At 34.3% G+C, this 21,202-nt stretch overlaps 2 protein-coding genes across 2 annotated transcripts; one reads left to right on the top strand and one right to left on the bottom strand.

Moving 5' to 3' along the window:
- Nucleotides 1–5,869: 5,869 nt before the first annotated feature.
- Nucleotides 5,870–7,159, bottom strand: LOC131623088 (uncharacterized). The gene is made up of 7 exons (XM_058894111.1): nt 7,015–7,159; nt 6,844–6,934; nt 6,637–6,764; nt 6,492–6,549; nt 6,264–6,383; nt 6,020–6,097; nt 5,870–5,927 (listed from the first exon to the last, which is right to left on the bottom strand). Exons 1-7 carry the CDS (start codon nt 7,157–7,159, stop codon nt 5,870–5,872), a joined length of 678 nt encoding a protein of 225 aa, XP_058750094.1.
- A 1,809-nt stretch (nt 7,160–8,968) lies between these two features.
- LOC131623048 (ran-binding protein 1 homolog b-like) lies at nt 8,969–11,497 on the top strand. Its single transcript, XM_058894071.1, has 4 exons — nt 8,969–9,199; nt 9,284–9,435; nt 9,523–9,648; nt 10,860–11,497. The coding sequence occupies exons 1-4, from the start codon at nt 9,054–9,056 to the stop codon at nt 11,114–11,116; spliced, it is 681 nt and encodes a 226-aa protein (XP_058750054.1). The 5' UTR covers nt 8,969–9,053; the 3' UTR covers nt 11,117–11,497.
- Nucleotides 11,498–21,202: the final 9,705 nt, after the last annotated feature.

Consider the following 21,202-nt stretch of genomic DNA (forward strand, 5'->3'; position numbering starts at 1 on the left):
GAGTTTCTGTGGTCGTCCCTTCGGGAAGGTTCCCCTTTCTTTGTGTATCTCGAAAGGCGACCCTCCTTGATCAGTGTTTCAATGGCATCTTTGAGATGGATGCATTCCTCGGTCAGATGGCCGTGACTTTTATGGTATTTGCAGTACTTTGATTTGTCGGTTCCTGGCCTTGCGGGGTTCGACTTCGGGGGCCTGATGTTTGATTTCTTGAAGTCGGTGTTTTGGCATTCGGCTAGAATCCTCTCCCGCGAGGTGTTCAGAGGGGTGTAGTCGTTGAAGCGACCAGATGGTCCTCGGCGCTCTTTGATGTCGAGAGATCTGTCGTCTTTCCTTTTTTCATGCCCTCGCTTCGAGTCTGGGTGCTCATAATTTGAACTGCGAGCGGCGTTACTGCCTCGCGAGGCTTTGATGGAAGCAGCCTCTCCTTCCTCGAACGCGATGAAAGCTTGAGCTTTGCGAAGGAGGGCGTTCATGGAGTGGACCTTCTCAATCTTGATGGCCTTCTTAAAGTCACTGCCGGGAAGAAGTCCTCGTTCTAAGAGGTATCTCTTCATGCAGTCTTCTGTTTGTACTTGGACGGCCTCCTTGTTGAACCTGTCGAGGTAATCCCGAAGAGGTTCGTTCGGCCCTTGTATCACGGCCTCGAGATTGGCCTCTGATTTCGGTTGTCGTCGGGAGGCTGTGAAATGGCTCAAGAAGAGTTCCTTGAGGTCAGTCCAGGAATGGATGGAGTTGGGACGGAAGTTTCTGTACCAAGTCATTGCTCCCTTCCTGAGGGTGGTCGGGAAGATGCGGCACTTGATAGAGCCCTTGACGATGTGGTAGTCCATGACCGCTTCGATGCTCCGAATATGGTCGTCGGGGTCAGTGGTTCCATCATATTGGTCCAAGGCTGGGGGTTTTTCCATCCCTCGAGGGAGGCGGGCTCTTCGGATGTTCTCGGACAAAGGGCTGCGGAAGTCCTCTTCGTCGCTCGATCTTGGTGAAGTTGAATGTCTGCCTCGCCGGGGTCTTCCCTGGTCATTGTTGGGGCTGACGCGTTTATCCCGAGGAGGACAGTGATGGGGTCAGTATCCTCGGGGATGTTGAGCGGTTCCTCCTCTTCTTCATGACGGGCTCTCTGCCTGTCGGAGGTGTGGGTGAATGAGGAAGCAGCGTACCCGTCTCTGGTGTCAGTCTCATTCTCATTTTGGGGATGTTCAGGCCCATTGTGGGTTCGGGCCTGCTCGTCTTCCCCGTTCTGAACGTGTCCCTCGGGAGGGTTTTGTTCGACATTCTGAACCTGTTGGAGGCCCTGCAGCTGCTGGATGTTCTGGATCCGCTACCTCCTAGGTTGCGAGGTCTCATGTCTCAGCCTTCTCTGTCCGGCAAGAGCATGTTGTGGTTCTTCTTGCCGACGACGATTCGTCACCTCGCGGGTGGAATCTTCGATCAGATGTTCCAGGAGGAAGGGATCGGAGTTTGGGATGTTGTTGTTGTTAGCCATGACGATCGTGAAAGGTTATGCTTTGATCTTTGTTAAAGAAGGGGGAGCAAGATTCCCACAGACGGCGCCACTGATCGTACCAGATCAGAAGAATCGTCAAGGCAGCGGAATCTGGCTTGGAGAGCAAGATGGGGGGGGGTACCTGCAAGGTTCTCCGATGCTTAAGTTAGTAGCTATCAGAGAATGAGGGTTGAGAGTGAAGAATAGAATACCTGACCCTCTGGTGAAAGAGGGTATTTATAGCCCCCAGCGCTGGGCCAAGGTTTCCTAATTGGGCCAAATCTAATTGGAGGCCCACGTGCTAGGAAACTGCCAGAACGTCCTTGTGCTAGGGCTGAGTCAGCAGGTGACCCACGTTCTGGATGAGCATAGCGTAGGGTTCGGAGATGGTTGACCGAATCCCCCGCTGCGTGACGCGTGGTCTTCGCGCGTGGATAACTCTTGACGGTTATCCGGTAAATGGGCCCAATGACTTGGGCCTGCTCGGCTAGTGAGAAGAGCTGGGCCTGCTCGGCCCAGGCCAGAACAATATATATATATATATATATATATATATATATATATATATATATATATATATATATATATATATATATATATATATATATATATATATATATATATATATATATATATATATATATATATATATATATATATATATATATGTTACTGGAAGTAAAGTTGATTAGATTTGTTGGCCAGTTTTAGGGAAGTACGTGGGGACAACAATGAAATTGAAAATGCAAATGATGGCTATGCAAATAGGAAAAGAAAGCTCCTTTGAAGCAAGATAAAAAGTTTAAAAATCCATACAAAGTTAGACATTACTACATTAGAGGAAAGAAAACATATTATTGGAATATTAAGATACAAAATGCCAAGAAAAAGACCAACAATGTTAAGGTAATCGTATGTATACTTAATTATGAAATATGTGAAATTTGTTTTGTTAAATATATAATATGTGAAATTGGTTTTTACTAATATATTACATTTGGGTTATTTATATTGTGCAACATTTTCCGCGCGAAATTGCAAAATACTGCTTAAGAAGAAATCAGAGGTCGATTATAATTGCTGATGTAGACAGACATGAATTGTCCAGTTGTAAAATCAACACAGCAAGACGCAAAAACGTAGTTAAGAGATATGAAATGTACATTGCTGCAGGGTGGTACAACTTTTTGAAAACCAAAGGGGTTAGTAATGGAGACACGTTGATATGTCCAATGGCTCGATTTTCTTAGAGAATTTACTTGGCATTGAAGAAAGAATGATGACACCAACCAAGAACTACCAGAACTAAGAAGCAAGGTAGCATGTCATTTATTTTGAGCTTAAGTTGTCTCTGAAATTTACTTTAATTTCAATGTGTGTTATCATATTATTTTGAAATACTTTGAGCTACAAAAAGGGAAAACAAAAAATTCCAAAGCAAAAGAAATACCTTATTCCATTAATTCTGTGTTGTATTTCATTTTTCAGTATCATAAATATAGAGCTGAGCAAATTTAGGATTCTGTCCCGGCATCGGCAACATACTGTCAATTCTATGACATGCTTTCCCTTGAATACGGAAAGTAGGAGGACCGCCTCCATTGTTAAAACGGTTATCCATCTTTGTACCAGAAGAAGTGAATGCAAACATCATGTTGTACATTATAATATTTTGTTGGAAATTGCGAGACTGAACCGCATCACTGTTAAATAACAGTTCCTGCAAGAATTTAGGTGGCATCTTAAGAAATGGAAGTTGAATCTTACCATTTCGGCAACACATTGAAAATTTAGGAATTGTTCTGTTTCGATGCTTTTCTTTTCTTTCAAGATACCACATATTTGCACCGCACTGTTGGCATTCCACATTAGTGTCTCCTATATCGTAGTATCCTATAATAAACACGATATTAAAATAATCGTTGTTATACTGTTTTGATCCAAAATGTATATTAATAAAATGGTTACACAAATATGTAATATAGGTAAAAATACATATAAATATCATTACTTGATAACGACGTCGTTGTAGGACTCAATATAGTTGGAATATTAAAACCGTCATCGGAATATTCAATATCTGAATCTGATTCAAAACCTGTTGCATCGTATAAAAAATGAAGCAAAGTAATTAGTTGAATATGATGAGTGGTTCTGGAAAAAAACAGTCCTTAATATTAATGTACCTTTTATACTATTGTCATCCGAATCAGAGAATAAATCATTAACCTCCAACTCTGGTGCAGACGATGGAGAGACCTGAGAATGAACATTTGAGTCAATAAAAGAGTTGTCAAACCTTTTATTCAAATTCACACCCATTCGGTTTAAACGGAATTGTGAGGGTTTCCAATATTTGATATTATCAACTACTGAGGCTGAGTTCTTGAAGAAGATGGTTGAAAAGTGTTAGGCGTAAATGATGGTGTAACGTTATAGAAGCATTGAAGGAAGCTGCCACAATTTAGAGGAATCATTGAAGGACTAATATAACATTATGGTTACCGATGTACATCATTAAATAAGGCAGGTATTTATGAGATATCAAATGATGACTCTACTTCCATAGGATTCTACTTCTTCCATGTTACAAAGAGTCCTTTGAAATACCCAATGAAAAAGTAGTATAGAAGCACTAAGTATGGTTAAAATCTTAAGAATGTAATTATTAAAGTGTACATGTGAAAATGGTATTAACTGTTAAGGAACATGATTATGCAGTATCTCTTTAAAAAAATAAAGTGAAATATATTTGTTGAAATTATTAAAATGTTTTTATTCAGATACAAAAAGAAAAAATATAAGACCTGCAGATTTTTAACAATTAAAGTGTAGTATAACATTAATGTTGAAAATTAGTACATGTAAATATGCCTTGTCTACACATTTTTATAGGATAATTATGTTTTATAATTTTGCTATGGGATATTGTTGTTGAAATTCTGTTGTTTATAATATTTAAATATGTAGTTTTGTATTTTCCGAAAGCGTATATTTTGCAAGAAATTCTGTTATTCAATTGTCAAACCAATTTACCCATCTTTTCTTTCAACATATTTATGCTATTTATCGGTTTAAGACTTATAAATCCATATTAAAATTTAATGGTGTTCTCTAAGCTGCAATGTGTAAATAAGAAAACAACCTACTTTATGTGGTGATTATGTTTTTGTGTTGTATAGTATATCATTCGAATTTCAATGTGGATAGGGTTGACAGATAATTAAACAAAAGTAAATAGCTTTGAAAGTAGGGTTTTTGAATGTAACATTAAATCATAAACCCAAGATATACCACAATTCGAATGTAACGATAAATACCTTACAATAAAAAAACATTACCAAAACCATAATTCAAAATACACCAAAATGATAATAGAAATCCATTACTAAAATAAGAGCTTAACAACATCGAGATAATTAAAAAAAAAGAAGTGAATCAACAGGATATGACTTTGTTGGCTCTATCTTCACCTTCTTAAGTGGCTTGCTACCCGAGTATTGTGTAGCTCCGACAATGTCACATTCATTTTGATCCTTAGTAGCACTCGAAGACTTCACATTTGTTGGGGTTTCAAATTTCTCTTTTGTTGGGGGTGGCCATACTGTTATTTTCCGGATCATTCTCTCCACATGCCAAAACTGAATGCTACAGGATTACCAAAAAAATAAAATGAGAAGGCTAATTTAGAATGTATGAATAGCACATAAATTGAAATTTCAGTATACAACAGAAAAATAATGGAAATGTTTATGATAATGAACTTACAGCAGAAAAATCAAAATTATCTTCCTTTCTTTGATCCTTACCACTGCTGATAACAGTCTGAAAAATAAATTAACAGCGTAAACATTAAATATATGAACCAAAATTGACTAAATTTGAAGATATTGGATAATAATAACTCAGGCACTACCAGGGTATCCGTTTTAGGATTTGGTTCTTGGCTGGAAATGCTTGGAGTTTTGTTATCCTGTTTCAATTGAAATGTAATTATAACGAATCGCCAGATAAGACGTAATTAAACACTTAATAGTTTGTCATATATGGTTACCTCAGATTTGACGTAGGTCCGTTGGATGTGATCAATAGAAGACTGGTCGGTTATAAGCTTCTGAACCGAACCTTGATTGAATGTTGGCTGAACCTTGACTCTAAAAGCCATATTCTTTTTCAACAGGTGTCAAGTTCGTCTGGATAAACCATAGGATCATCCTCACCATCCTATTTAGAAGGCACTAAAAAATGAATAAGGCTGGAAATTATGAGAGCAACATGTCTGTTATAAAAAAGTTTACAAATATATCAATATCTAAATACCTCAATCATGGATTTGCGGACATCGTAGGCTGTTTTTCCTATTATATTAAAGCAATCGCTATCTCAAAACACAAATCGGAACTTGGCATCTCCATCAACCACATGTATCTCAACCTTATACCTAAAAAAGAATATAAAATAATACCTCTAATTATTATTAACACAGCAAAATAAAAAAAACTAAGAACAACTGAAACATCAATTTCACAATACCTTGGTACGGGTTTCATAACATTTTCGCCGCATCCACATTTATATGGATTATCTGGATTTGGAGCCTTCAAAGTGCAGCTGGTGTTTGGAAACAACAAATTTTAAAGTAGTAGCCACAGTAACACAAATAGTCTCCTGTAAAGAATTTAATTGGTTAAGATTCATAATATTACATAATGCCAAATGTTGATAGAATAAACTTGAAAATATATGAACCTGTTTTAACTTGACCAAATGCACTAACAGCGTACATTTGGCATTATAAACAAACTTATCAAGCGTTGTGTGTTGGGTTGAGCCTGACCAAGTAGAAATAGTCTGTGTGGATTGGGATGGTTTTTCATTCTTCTGAGAGTCAGACAACCTATGAAAAATCATCATATAGAAGTAAGCAAACATTATAATTTAGATTTTTCTTTAAACAACATTAATGGCTATTAATAGTTTAATAATATACTTTGACATAAATTACTGGATAACGTCAATTTCTTCGTTGATCAAAAATTTTGAGCCACTCCAGCCATTGGAGACTGAAAACAATTGAAATTGGAAAATCAGATTTTAAAATGAGTGAAAGTGTATAATTATCATACATAACAAAACTAAAAATGCAATACCTTGGGAATCCTTCACGATTGCATGAGTCACAACAATCACTATTGCTCCACAGTTGGCTTTGTCATTATAATAATTCAAAAACTTGGATCCATAAGTATCCCATAAAGTGCACGTTACAATGTTCCCACTGTAAAATACAGATAACCATTAAATTGTGACAACGGCAGCAATAAGGAATCAAATACATAGAGAAAACAACAATTTACCCAAAATCTCTCAGTTTAAAAGAAATGACAATCTTTTTTCCTCCAGCCTTGGATTCGCAGTTTCCGATCTCATGAACAACACCTATGATATCTGAAAAACAATTTTTTTACATAAGATATTATATCACTATAACAAAGAAAGGGTGAAAATATAAAATGAAATGGGGATACCTTGAAGCCTGTCCCTTTTACATTCTCTTTTGAGTATGTCTTGGAAATCTTTGAAAATTTTTTTGACTGAAGGGATATTGTTAAGCTCAACTGGTTTAACAGTTGTACCGCTGAGGAAAACAAATTTTTTAGGGTGGTCGCACATCTTCCATTAAAAGTCATTATCATAAACATTTCCATTATTAATGATGCAAGTCATATCTTCTTTCAGCAACTGCTTCCACTTGGATGTATGGTCACTGCAAACTAACACTTGTATTCGATCACCCTGACAAAGATAAGAACAGATGAACAATATTATAGAAGCATGTAAACTAATAATCCCAAGAATAACCCTAAAATAGACAGAAATCACAAATAACTATTAACCTTGGAATCAATGACGACCATCTCCAGATGTTCTACACCTTTGCTATTGACGACGCTCCATAGGTCGTTGATACGAACAAAAAGACGCCAAGATTCTTTGGAATCATCTATAGCACATACGAAATCTGTTCTTCTGGCCATGTTGATGGAACCTGAGAGTATCAATTTTTTTTTTTACGATTTAGAATGATGAAAGTTTGGAATAGTGTTGGAATGGCTGTGATATAATAATGTTGAAGAATTGATGCAAGGAAACAAAGAGACGAAATTAATTGCATTCCGGCTGCAGGAATTGGAATAGGCGACGCATGGGGGAAGGAAAGCATTGGAAAATGCATTTTGAGTGGTAGAGTAGGGGAAGAGTGTGAAAAATATTTGGGGAATACGTGAAACCTAATGATGGAAAATAAAAGGCCAAAAGCTGAAATGCGTGAAACCTAATGATAGGAAAAATTTGATTTTGTAATTTAATTTTTATTTATTTAAAGAATCAATTAAGATTAAAGGGATGTAATTAAGTGGATAACCCTAAAAATTAAGTGATTAATGGACTTGTTTAGGATAGGAATGTAATTATATGGGGACTTAACTTTCTTATATTATATATATATATATATATATATATATATATATATATATATATATATATATATATATATATATATATATATATATATATATATATATATATATATATATATATATATATATATATATATATATATATATATATATATATATATATATATATATATATATATATATATATATATATATATATATATATATATATATATATATATATATATAGGAGGGTGTTTAAATAAGAAATAAGAGGATTCAATGTTAACCATTGAATTAATCAAGAGAGAGAAATAATAATTATATTAATATTTTAATAAATAATTTAATTTCTCTCTCTTGATTAATTCAATGATTAGGATTGCATTCTCTTATCTCTTATTTAAAAATTACTCCTATTTGATACATTTCATATATATATATATATATATATATATATATATATATATATATATATATATATATATATATATATATATATATATATATAGGGCACATCATATGAGAATGACATATTTATATGAGAGAAAAAAAAGATTCACTCATAATCTTCACCATTTATTTTAAAATCTAATGGTTTTGATTTATTCTCACATTCTCATATAAATATGTCATTCTCATATATATATATATATATATATATATATATATATATATATATATATATATTTATAAGCTTGTGCAATTTTGGGTTTCGGATGCGGGTTTCACACTACCTAAATCCGTACCCAAAATATCGGATGATACCCGAACTCAAATTCAATCAATTCAAATTTTCAGCCTTTCACTCGGGTTCAGGTGACTCCGCAAAGCAAAACTGTAAACCCGGGTCTGCTTGGCATCCGTAAACCCAAAACATAATTCCTCTTTTGTTAATAAACAATCCAAATCTCAGCCATCCATCCCTCTCCACGTGGCAGTCATCGAACGGTCAATCCAAAAACTGCATAATCATAAACCACTTTATCGCTGTATACAACCAAATCCTTCCTTTCTCTCCTTTTTATAAACCTAAAAACCCTATTAACCCCTCTCTCACTTTCTCTCTCTACAACTTCTCTTTTTCTCTCTCTACAACTTCAATCAACATGTCCACCAGCACCGATCACCACGAAGAGGAAGATGTCCCCGCCGGAGACGACGAAGATACCGGCGCTCAGGTTGCTCCGATCGTCAGACTCGAAGAGGTTGCTGTATCCACCGGAGAAGAAGAGGAAGAAGTTATTCTCGACCTGTATGGTTACTCTCTCTATCGATTCTTGTTTACTGTTTCTGTGATTTCTTGATTGTTGATTTCTGATTTGTGATTTGTTTGTAGCAAAGCGAAACTGTACCGTTTTGACAAGGATGGGAATCAGTGGAAGGAACGAGGTGCTGGAAGTGTGAAGTTTCTGAAGCATAAAGTGACTGGAAAAGTGAGGCTTCTCATGAGACAATCTAAGATTCTCAAGATCTGCGCGAATCACCGCAGTGAGTATTGCTTTTGTTTTGGTTTTGAACTTTTGATTGATTTTTTTTCTTCAGTTTAATTGATTTTGATTGTTTTGTTTTGGTTAGTTTTGCCTAACATGACTGTGCAAGAGCATGCTGGGAATGAGAAGTCTTGTGTTTGGCATGCAAGGGACTATGCTGATGGTGAATTGAAAGATGAGCTTTTCTGCATTCGATTTGCTTCAATTGAAAGTAAATATTCTTTTGATCTGTTAATTGTTTAGTAGTGTGTTGTTGGTAAACTGTGTTTGGACTTGTTTGTTTTATAAGTGCTTTTGTGTTTAGTAGTGTGTTGTTTTTGGACTTGTTTGTTTTAAAGTGCTTTTGAGTTTATGTTCTACTGATGAATCTAGTTTAATCTACTAAACGTCTGTGTTTGGTGTTGGTATTAGACAGGTGTTTGTAATGACCCAATAAAGTAAAGTGTTTGTTCTTTACCCACTAGCAAGTTGCAACTTAAGTGGATTACTTGATTGTAAAGTTGCACTTAATTTTAGGCGTTTTGAATGTGAAAGTTGGACTACCCGTGTTTTCAAATTGTTCAGAGTTCACTGCTCTGTTAACCCAACTCTTAAATGAGTTTATGGTTTTGTTTCTCTGTGCTAGTACATAAATTCTTGATGGATTTGTGGGTTTAGGTGCTGATTCTATGATGGGTTATTGGAATAGCTCTTACATGTTTTCCTTTGTTCTTTTGTAAGTGTCTATTAATGTGTTTCACTTGTTCATTTAGATATTTGCCATCCAACCCCGTAGGTGTTAGTTGTGCGTGCCATTGTATTTTGGTAAACAACCCCAAGTCACAACAAGGATCACTAGTTGAGTTTTGAAATGATTATTTATGAAAAAGGACTCGTGTTTACTTTATTGGAGTTTTCAATTTCTATATATTGTATAAAAAATTGCAGTGGTGTTTGTATAGGTTAGGTTCTTCTTGAGTTTGATTGTGAAAAAATTATTGTTAAATTAAATTAAGTTGAAATAATTTATTTTAGATGCTTATGATGGTTGTTTGGATGAATATCAATTGTGTGTCTTTTCTTCTTGATTTTATGTCTGTTCAAATTGTTTAGACTTCCAAACTTGAACATGTGAGTGTGATACTACCCAAGTCATCTCCAATGTCTTTGCAGCTTAGATGCCACTTGTGTTTGGCCATTAGCTGATGATCCTAGTTTACTTAGCAAGATTAGTTTACAGTGTAATTAGTGTTTGTCCTTGGGTAGAATGATGTGCCCTTTTTTTTAACGATGTTTTTCCCTGATTATCATGGGAATTTAACATGATCCTGTGGCACTTTTATGATAATAATTTATACTAGTTCTATTAATGTTCTGCTAGCCCATTAATTGCTGATTGTAAATTTATGGCATATATTAACTGTTACTTTGTCTTACTGCTAGATTGCAAAAAGTTCATAGAAACATTCCAAGAAATTGCCGAATCGCTGAAGAAAGAGGAAAACGAGGAAGTAACTGCTGCTGCTGAACTCCTTGTGAAATTGAGTGTTGATCTGAAATCAGATGCAGAAAAGAAAGATGCAGAAAAGAAAGATGAAGAGAAATCTGAGGACAAAACTAAGGAGCAAGAATCTGCAACAGAAAAAGAAAGCAAAGGAGATTCAGAGAAGGAAGTTAAAGAGTCTGGTTCATCTGCTTGATTATGATCTCTGTTCATATTTCCAGCACAAGGCAATATGACAAGGTTAGGTGGTTAACCCATGTGCCACTCTTATCATTAATCTCTCATAGTCCTAGTCTTTGGATTGTTTTGTTGCTTTGCTACGTTATTGAGTGGTCCATATCCTTTGTTGAGTTATTGTCAGCAAAGTAGGTTTTGAGTCAGGTTTGAATCCCCGAATCTAATGATTCGCGCATTCGGAGTCTGGAGTTATTTACATTCTATTCATGTATTTGTCATTGAATTTTGAGTGAGTCATGTTGCTGTCGGGGATGGGGGAAGGGTGCAGTCGGGAATTAGTAGTGGTAAATTACTATAAACAAAGGTTTTGAATGCATATTGCTGAGTATAACTTTTTATAGACTCGTATTACTGGTACATAACTTGCTTTTGCTACATTTTCTATTTTCATCTAAAAACCAAGCTTTCTAATTGAAGTTATCACTGTTAGACTTGATCCTGATGCCTAAGATTCATAACTTGAACTTTTCTGAATTAGAGATGATGCTATTGAACAAAATGTAGAAATGTTCTATAATGTTGCAAAGGATTGGTAAATTGCACTTACATTTCATAAAGAGCTTAAAATACACTATTTTATTTTAAAGCTTAGATGCAGTAGAATTAAAGCTTAGATGCAACAGAATCTAGTCTGTTCATCAATTAAGTGAAGGTTTTGATCACTAGTCATATTATTAGATCATTAATTGGATTGCATGATTGATTGAATGAAATAAAACATGATGGCTCAATATAATAATTTGAAATAAAACATGAATACTTTTTCTGAGGCTTCTTGCTGAGGTTTCTATGGTGAATGGTTTCCATGAATGTTCTGTTTTTCAGTAAAAATCAAGGTTGTGATGAATATAGTGATTTTAATTTATTGTTGTTCTTTCTGCTATAAATTTCAAGTTCGAAGTTTAAGAAGTAATATAATTTGCTTTAAAACTCGATATTATTAGTGGTTTGTATGATACTACTTGATTATTTGTACCCAAAAAAAATACTGCTTGATTATGCTTCATGAATTAATGAAAAATAATGATGCTTGATTATGTTTCATGAATTATTGAAAAATAATGATGTTATAATATATTTTTTGAGCTTATTGAATGATTAGATGCTTGTGGATCAACATTCTTTTGTTACTATTCTCTTATAATTCTACATTCTACTCGCCAGTATAATATAATTATTTAATTAAAGATAAAAAACTTTAATTTCTCTACATAAACTCTACATAATCTCCAACTAGTGGAAAATAATGGATACGTATAACAACAATTTGTATAGAACAAGACTTCACGGGGACATGTGAAACGCAAAAAACGCAAAAATGTTTCACCTAACGCATGTTTACCTTTTTTTGGTGGATTTGTTAATTCGACCCTTATTCCATAAGGCTATGTTCGGGAGTTTGGAGGGGAAGGCTTCCAAAAATAAAATTTTAAAAAAATATAGGAAAATATTTGACATTTTTTGAAAAAATGATTTTGTTTAGAATGATAAAAGAGTCACTATCATTACTAAATTTTTAATTTTCAGAATACTATAACAACATAATAGATATTTGGAATATTAATATAAGCCCTTCAAAACCCTTCAAAACCCTCCTTCAATACAATTTTTGAGTTCTCCCATTTTATAGGGTTTTTGGTGTTATGAATAAACTCAAACCCTCCAAAATTCTCCTACCCAAAATCTTTTTATCCTTTTCACCAAATTCTTCCTATTTTCCAAAACCCTCCCCTCCCTTCCCCTCCAAACTCCCAAACATAGTCTAAGAGAAGCAGGTGCGTTATCTGTAGGTAATGCTATTTGAGGTAGCACTATTAAGTTAGTTGTATGAAAACTTGTAGAATGATTTTAACTAAATTGATATTAGAAAATTTGAATAAGAGAAGTGATTAAGTTCTTTTCAATCCTTTATCATTTTTATGTGTAATATTTGTTTGAACCTATGAGTCTTCTTATATCATGATTATTTTTCAAAATAATTGCATTGGAAGCTTGTTATGCAACCTGTTTGTGTGACTATAATCTCTTAATGTGTTGGACGAAGTTGCAAGTGATGAAAGTTTGACTGTAAAATAACTACGTCACGATTGAGTATGATCTATGTTTAGCAATCATAAATAATCTCTTAATAATATTTAATTTCAATAGTAATAAAATTTATGGTTAGTTCTTCATTGCTATCGGGATAAACTCCTCTAACTTTGTAGATGAGAAAAAAACCATTAAACACAAAATATCATTGAATAACTATAAGAACTTCATTATTATTATTACTATTATTATTATTATTATTATTATTATTATTATTATTATTATTATTATTATTATTATTATTATTATTATTATTATTATTATTATTATTATTATTATTATTATTATTATTATTATTATTATTATTATTATTATTATTATTATTATTATTAATATTATTATAGAGAGAGCAAATCTAAATAAATCACATGGTTCACACTATTGAAAGAATTCATCTAAGAGGATTTAATTTAATTTATGAGAAACTAACCACTCGTCTTTAAGAAATTCATGACCAATTCAATATAAGTAAGCAATACAACCTTACAAACTATTAGGGTTGAATCCTTCATGATACTTTTTCTTCTTCCATGCTCAAATGCTCTAAGATATGTCTCTTTACTCCAAAAATTCAAAACTCTAATGATTGAATGTGTTTTTATAATTTATAGAAAAATTATGTTCTAGCATAATCACGTTGCTCTACTCTAGAGGTGCATGTGACTTTTGCTATGTTGTTGACCTGATATGTGAGTTGTAGTTAGCGTGTCGCTTTTGCTTTGGGTGTCGCTTTTGCTTTGGGTGAGCATCGTAATTTTTCTGGTGATGAAATATCGTACTACTTTGCCTCATGTGTTGATTTTATTCTTTTTATGCTCGAAATAACGTCGCTCTACTTTACTAGTACGACACATTTTTGCTCAATTTTGTAATCTCTCTTCCCTTTCATTCATTTCTTATAAATGAGTGTCATACCCTAAGTTTTTAAATTATTTTCATCTGCATAAGCATTTGGTCATACATTCATCAACATTATTTATCAGGGCTTAGGGTGAACAATCAAGAGTTTGACAGTTCATTTGGTCTTGATGGCATTCATTCATTTGCATGACCAAAAGTCAAGAGTTTGACTTTTTGGTTACAATGCAGTATCATTTCGTTACATCAAGTCTTACAGCTCCAAATAGATGAATACACAGAGTTGACTTGTTTCATCCGCTCTATATAGAATTGACTGTCATTCATGGATATGAATTAGAAGGGAAAAGTCAAAAGTTTGATCCTTTTTTATCCGGTTCTTCATATTTCATTATCATTTGAATAAGGGACTAAGAGTCAAGAGTTTGACTTTGTCATTTACTTTGTTTTGATTCAAATTGTATCCTTCATATTTCATTACTATTTGAATAAGGAACTAAGAGTCAAGAGTTTGACTTTTTGACTTTGTCATTTACTTTATTTTAATTCAAATTTTTTCTACATACACTCGACCAAAGTCAAGAGTTTGACTTTTTGGTTTCTTGTTTTTATTTTATTTTCATTTGGTTTTTATTTTAATCTAATTTGTATAGTATTTATTAAAAAGGAGATAAAAGTCAAAGAGTTAACTTTCTTAGTCTTATTGTATTTTTGTTTTATTTTGCATTCAAGTTACTTTTGTTTTCAATTTATCTTTCATATTTTTGTTTTATTTACTTTTGTTTTCAGTTTATCTTTAATTGGATTTAATCTTTACTTGATTTGTATTTAGTTTATTTTGTATTATTGTAATACAAGACAAAGTTAAATGGCATTTTAGAATGATAGAATGAGACAAGGTCAATTTCAAATAAAATAAATTAAACCTTTATTAAATATTGCATTGTTACCAATATTTCACACATTTCATTATAGGGGTGTTTGCTGTGCGGTTTGAGCAGTTTTGACGTATAAAATCATCCGAATCGCAAGAGGAAAAAGTGAGCGGTTCGGTTGGCTTTTAGAAATAAAACCGAACCATACCAAACCAATGCGGTTTGAATTGCTTCGGTTGGTTCGGTATTTTTTTTACAAAATTTTATTGAGCCATACATACACATATGGATGACAATATAACTTTGTATTTAGTCATTTATGCGTTATCAAATAACAACAAAATTCATCATATTTGGATAACAACTTTTCATTTAATATACAAAAATAATACTATCTTTGTTCCTTTATATATGAAACAATTCATTTTTCCAGATTCATTGAATATTAATGTATGTATCTAGTTAATATACATACCAGATACATTGATTATTCAATGAATCGAAAAAGTAAATTGTTTCTTATATAAAGGAACAAAGGTAGTATTAGATAAAAGTGGAATAAAAAACATAAATAGTAGCATAAAATAATATAAAAAACATTATAATAAAATAGAAAAAAAGAGGAGATGAAATATTAGAGAAGGTGTAAAAAGAAAAAGAGCAGAAGAGATGCGATTAGATAAGAAGAAGAACGTTACAAACGTAATTGAAAGAGAGAACAGTAGAATAAAAATAATAAGATGGAAAAAAAGAACTAAAAAACTAGAAAAGAATATGTGATATGTATTTGGAAAGAAGATGAGAAGAAGGTGCAATACAGCTAGGAGAGATTTGAGAACACTTAAACTGAAACCTTAAATGTGAGGAAGAGAAAATCATTTGTAATCGTAAGGCTAAGGCATAATAGATTTGAGTTTGGGTTGGATATAAGTTAATTGAAGTTTGGGGGTTATAACATAATGCAGTTTGGTTCGGTTTGTAAAGTACAAACCGCAAACTGAACCGAACCGTGCGGTTTGTTAAAAAATGCCCCAAAATCTAGAAAAGACAAAATAATAAAACAAATGCTTCCTTCATGCCCAAGCATCATCATATCATCGGCTGTCCTCATGTATTGCCTCAACTATCTATCCATGCTTAAATCCTCATGCCTTTCCTCATTACATGCTCCATCGGCACCATATCATAAGCAAAAGATAAAGAGGGTAAAGTTAGTTGCAATCACCATATGATCATTGTCGTCATCATCATGAAATCATACATACAATCAGTGGGACCACTAGCCACAACAATATTCACCCGCACATAACAAACTCTCAGCAAAGCTCAATCCCAATTCCAATTTCAACAAGCTTCACATTACATTTCAATCTCAATTACATTTCAACAAAAACATTTCACAGTTTCATTCATCAAACAAACACACAACAAACAATCTTAACTACTCCATTTCCAAAAGCTTCACACAGATTACAACCAAAGCTAATCCTAACCATTCAACCCATAATTCTTTCCCCCCAAAATCATTCCTTTTCACAAAATTGTTCAACTGTTTCACACACTCACAATGAGGCTCACACGGGTCTCATTGTTTTCATCCCAATTTCACCGCCCTATCTTAACATCTACAGTTTCATTCATTTCATTTACAATTTTCACATTGAATCTCTTCCAAATTTCTAACTCTACCTTCATATGCATATTTAAACGTACCATATATTTTTACATTTTAAAGATGTTTTGGATATGCATATTCGAAAATTCAACGTTTAAATAATAAAACGTTTGAAAAAGGTATTTTCGTATATGCATATCCGAAAACACCCTTTCTATACATTTTTCCACATTCAACATTTCATTCATTTTCTTTCACTCAAAAATCAAAACCCTCTCCAAAACCTCAACCATTTCCAATCAATTTTTCGTCTCAAAACCAAATTTTAAGTGGTTGATCATAGCAAAGAGAGCATAGAAAACTAAAATTTGAGGTAAAGTTTTCTTATTTTATCTTTTATTTGCTTGCATTGGTGCTTATTTGTTGGAGAAGAAACCTGCGTCACTTCAGATATGCACTTCTGAAATCCACCAAATTTATTTTGAATTTGCATATGCGAAATAATGTCTGTTACAACAAAAAACAGTTTTGACAGAATGTATGTTTTACGTACATGTTAGGTATGGTGCACCCCGATAACATTGACAGAGATGGTGTAGATGTTCCAGAGGAGGTCAACGTAGATGCCAAAAAGAGGTGAATGACGATGTTAAAACGATTGTTGTAGCGATAAATGTTCGACAATAATTTACAAATAAAATGACTTCCACTTCTCGTCAACATTTGCTTGAGTGGATACAAATTAAAGCTAGTAAACTTGGATTTGACGTCGTGATAGTAAGGCCTGACAATGACACTAGTAAAAGACAAGCATTTGTTGTGATGAGATGCGAGAGGGGTGGGAAATATGTTCCACACGCCGGTTGAAATGGAGACATCCCAAAGGTCGAAGAAATTAGAAGAATCCAGAGAAGCAGAACCGCCACCTCACTTGCAACTAGAACGTCTCGCACTTGGTTGGAGGAAGTTGAAAAAGACAGAGATGTAATGATGAATTGATGATGATGCACGGTTTTGTTGACATTAACTTGGTGCTTGTAATTTCTTAGATATTTTGTCGTGTTGTTGAAGTATTTTTATATCCACTTGTATATGTTGTTTTTTAGTCGTTATGTCATTTTATTTTTAGCAAGCATATGTGTTGTAACAAATGTTCTTAATGTAAAAAAGCCATGTTTAAATCTTAAAAGAAGTGTGCATACAAATTTCAATTGGTTGAGCCATTAGCACGTGTGGGACAATTTTTTTACTGTGTTCGATTTGACGGCATAAACCACACTTTCTTTCTAGCTTGTCAAGCTCGTCCATTTCAGTTGTGACACGCTTGCTCTTGGGACGACCCTTTTTATTTCTTCGCATTTGGTCGTTGTGCCAAACAATTTCCCCCTCGTACGTAGGCCAATAATCCTCTTTTGCTACCACTACAAAGTCATTGTTATATACTTGGAGCAAGGTCTCAGACATGTAAATGGGAGACAAAAGGTCTCGATTAATGATAAATATTTGTAAATAATTTATTAAATCTCTTTGCTTTAGGTATTGCATAACAGGCTTGGATTACACCAAGAATCCTAGACGATATCTTTCTATGTATCGTAATCTTTTGGATCACCTTGGGGAAGATGACGTATGTATTATATATAATTTTTTTTTTAATTTATTTATCTTTAAAGTTATTATTAATTTAAGTTTATCTGCAGTTTATTTGGAGACCATATTTGGGTTTGGAGCATCAACCCAATATTGATGATGTAGAAATTTGGACTGCAAAAACTGCAATCATACTGTTCAATGTTGTGAAGATGCACCAGAGCGACCGTGTTAAAATGCAATTCGGCATGCTTCAAGATATTCCGTCTGACCCAACTTGCTTGACAACTTGGCATTAAAAAAGGGTCGACGCCCAGTGGAATATTCATAATCGGCAAGATTTCGCACCTGTGTGGTGTATGATGTGGAGGAGACGTGGCCGACATGTTTTGCAATTTCCTATTTTCCCCGATGAACATCGTATGCAACACACATGATCAGTGGTTTTCACACATATATTTTCCGTTGTTTTTAAGTATTTTTAAGTTATGTTATTGAGTGTTTTATTTCTTTATTCTTCATTTTATGCTTTGGTTGTATGCTTTAATGTTTTCAGGTTCATATGGATAAATCAGACTAAATCAGTGCAAAACTCGGAGTTTTGAGGAAGTTCAGAAAACATGTTTCAGGAGGCCTGACACGGGTGGCTGTGTTGCTCAACACGGGCCGTGTCAGGAAGAGAGCTAGGAGCAAAGGTTGAGAGGAAGGAAAAACAGTGGTGCAACACGGGTGCCCGTGTTGCTCAACACGGGTGCCCGTGTTGCTCAACACGGCCCGTGTTGCTAAGTCTGGGACCAAATAATAAAAATAAATAGGACAGGGAGCCAACACGGGTGCCCGTGTTGCTCAACACGGACCGTGTTGGGTTTGACGCTGATTTCAGTGATTTTTGTGATTTTGTTCAGTGGTTTGCCTGCGAGGGTGTTTTTGGGATTTCCAACCAACTTAAGTGAGTCTGCACTATTTAGGAGGGTTTTCAAGATGAATTAGGGATCTTTTTGCCACACGAAGAATTGGAGGATTAAGAAAGGAAGCCTATGCAATTGGAGAAGAACAGAGAACTCTCATGAGCGGAAGCCATTGAAGATCAAAGTTCATCATCTCTATTGTAATGTCTTTATTTGATATCTTTGTAATTTCTTTGGATGATATGAGTAGCTAAACCCCCCAATGCTAGGGGGGTGTCCCTGATTAACATTTGTGATGATTTTGAATTCCGAATTTCAATAACATATTTCTCTTTCATGTTCAATTTAATGGTATAAGGTTTTTAATGCTTTCCTCGTCGGACCAACTGGATTGATTTATGACTGACAATTAGGATTGACATCCATTGTTAGGGTTTTTATACCATTATACTATAGTAGATATCACCTAGGACTAGGGATACCCTATAGTAACCGGATTGTTCTTGATTATAATAATACTTGATTTGATCACTAATTTCGAAGGACTTTGGGATTAGGATTTCAATGTTCAAAGGTTTGCCCACTAAGGACTTAGGAGCAAATACCCTTAAGAACCGGTAATTGATAAGTTGAATTTTGTTAATGAAACAAGGGTTCAGAATTGTTACATGTTAATGCACACACCTACCCTGGCATGTTACTCATATTTGGCTAAATCAACCTTTTTAAGTTTATTTGCAATTTAATTCGTACTCATAAAAACCAAAACCCCAAGGCTTTTTGTTTAATTGAATTCCTACTAACTCTATACTATCACGCAGTCCTTGAGATCGATATTCGGGGAATTTTCCCTTTATTACTACAGAGGCAAAATAGTACACTTGCTATTTTACCGATCAACACACGTCAATATATAAGCTGGTACAAATCGGTTACTAACCCTGAAATATTTGTGGCTGAGCCGAGGTATTTGATTGACCCACACATACGTTGGGCATCGACGTGAAATCAACAACAACAAAAACACCAACCACCATACACCATCCAACAAGAATACCACCCACTATACACCACCCAACAAGAATACTAATAAGATTACCAACAACCGTTCAACACCCAACAAGAATACCAACACCAAACCCAACACGTAACAACCTCCTATCAAACACAACGACGAAAGAGATTCACAAGCACCCAACCCCAAAGCCAAGACCAAAACCAATACACCCACATATCCGACACACAATCACAATACCAAGAACAAAAACAATACTTCCGACATCCCGATGTGGGCTCTTCATCATTTCCCCTTAGCCCAGACATGGGCATACATGAAACCTATTCTCCGACCGACCCAACATACAGCCAGCCATCACACCGTAACACCCAACAAATGCCAATTCCTGCGTACCCCACTTTTTCGGATGAGCAATGCTATCGAGTTCGTATGGACCCCACCCCCACCGATCCGACCTAATATTGACAACATGGGTCAACGATTATTTGAAAGCGGGACTTTGGCAAATTTTGATCTGACACATTACATGGACGCTGAACACATTGACTTCGCAGGGCCCTTGACCCAACCACAACAAGAAGGTCCTATAGTGCAACAACGACGTAGGCGAGAACGCTCTAGTCGTTATAAAAATCCAGGCGATCAGTAAATTTTATGTAACTTTTCCCCCGATTATATAATCGTTTTGTATCAATGGAAATCGAAGTCTCATTTCTCCATAAATTTGTCATTTATTTTTAGAAAAATAATTAAAAAAATGCTAAGAAGTACACCTAGGCGCCATCTGAGATGGCTCAGTGCAAAACAAATGCACATAGGCGCCACCTCACATGGCTCCTCCTCTAAAAAGTTCAATGGAGACGCCATCTGACTTGGCTGATCCACTTTAACCATTTTTAAAATATGATTATTTACATAATTTTGTCCGAAACGCGATTATTTGCGTAATTTTTTTTTAATACTTAATTATTTAAAAATTATTCAACTTTTGCACTAAAAAAACATATTTGAAAAAATATTTTACATGGTAATTCGCCCTATATTATACGACGGTATTGTATATGTAACCCTTAAAAAAATTACCATACAT

This window comes from Vicia villosa, unplaced genomic scaffold, assembly GCF_029867415.1.
Source record: "Vicia villosa cultivar HV-30 ecotype Madison, WI unplaced genomic scaffold, Vvil1.0 ctg.000048F_1_1, whole genome shotgun sequence".
In the NCBI taxonomy this organism is placed as follows: Eukaryota; Viridiplantae; Streptophyta; class Magnoliopsida; order Fabales; family Fabaceae; genus Vicia; species Vicia villosa.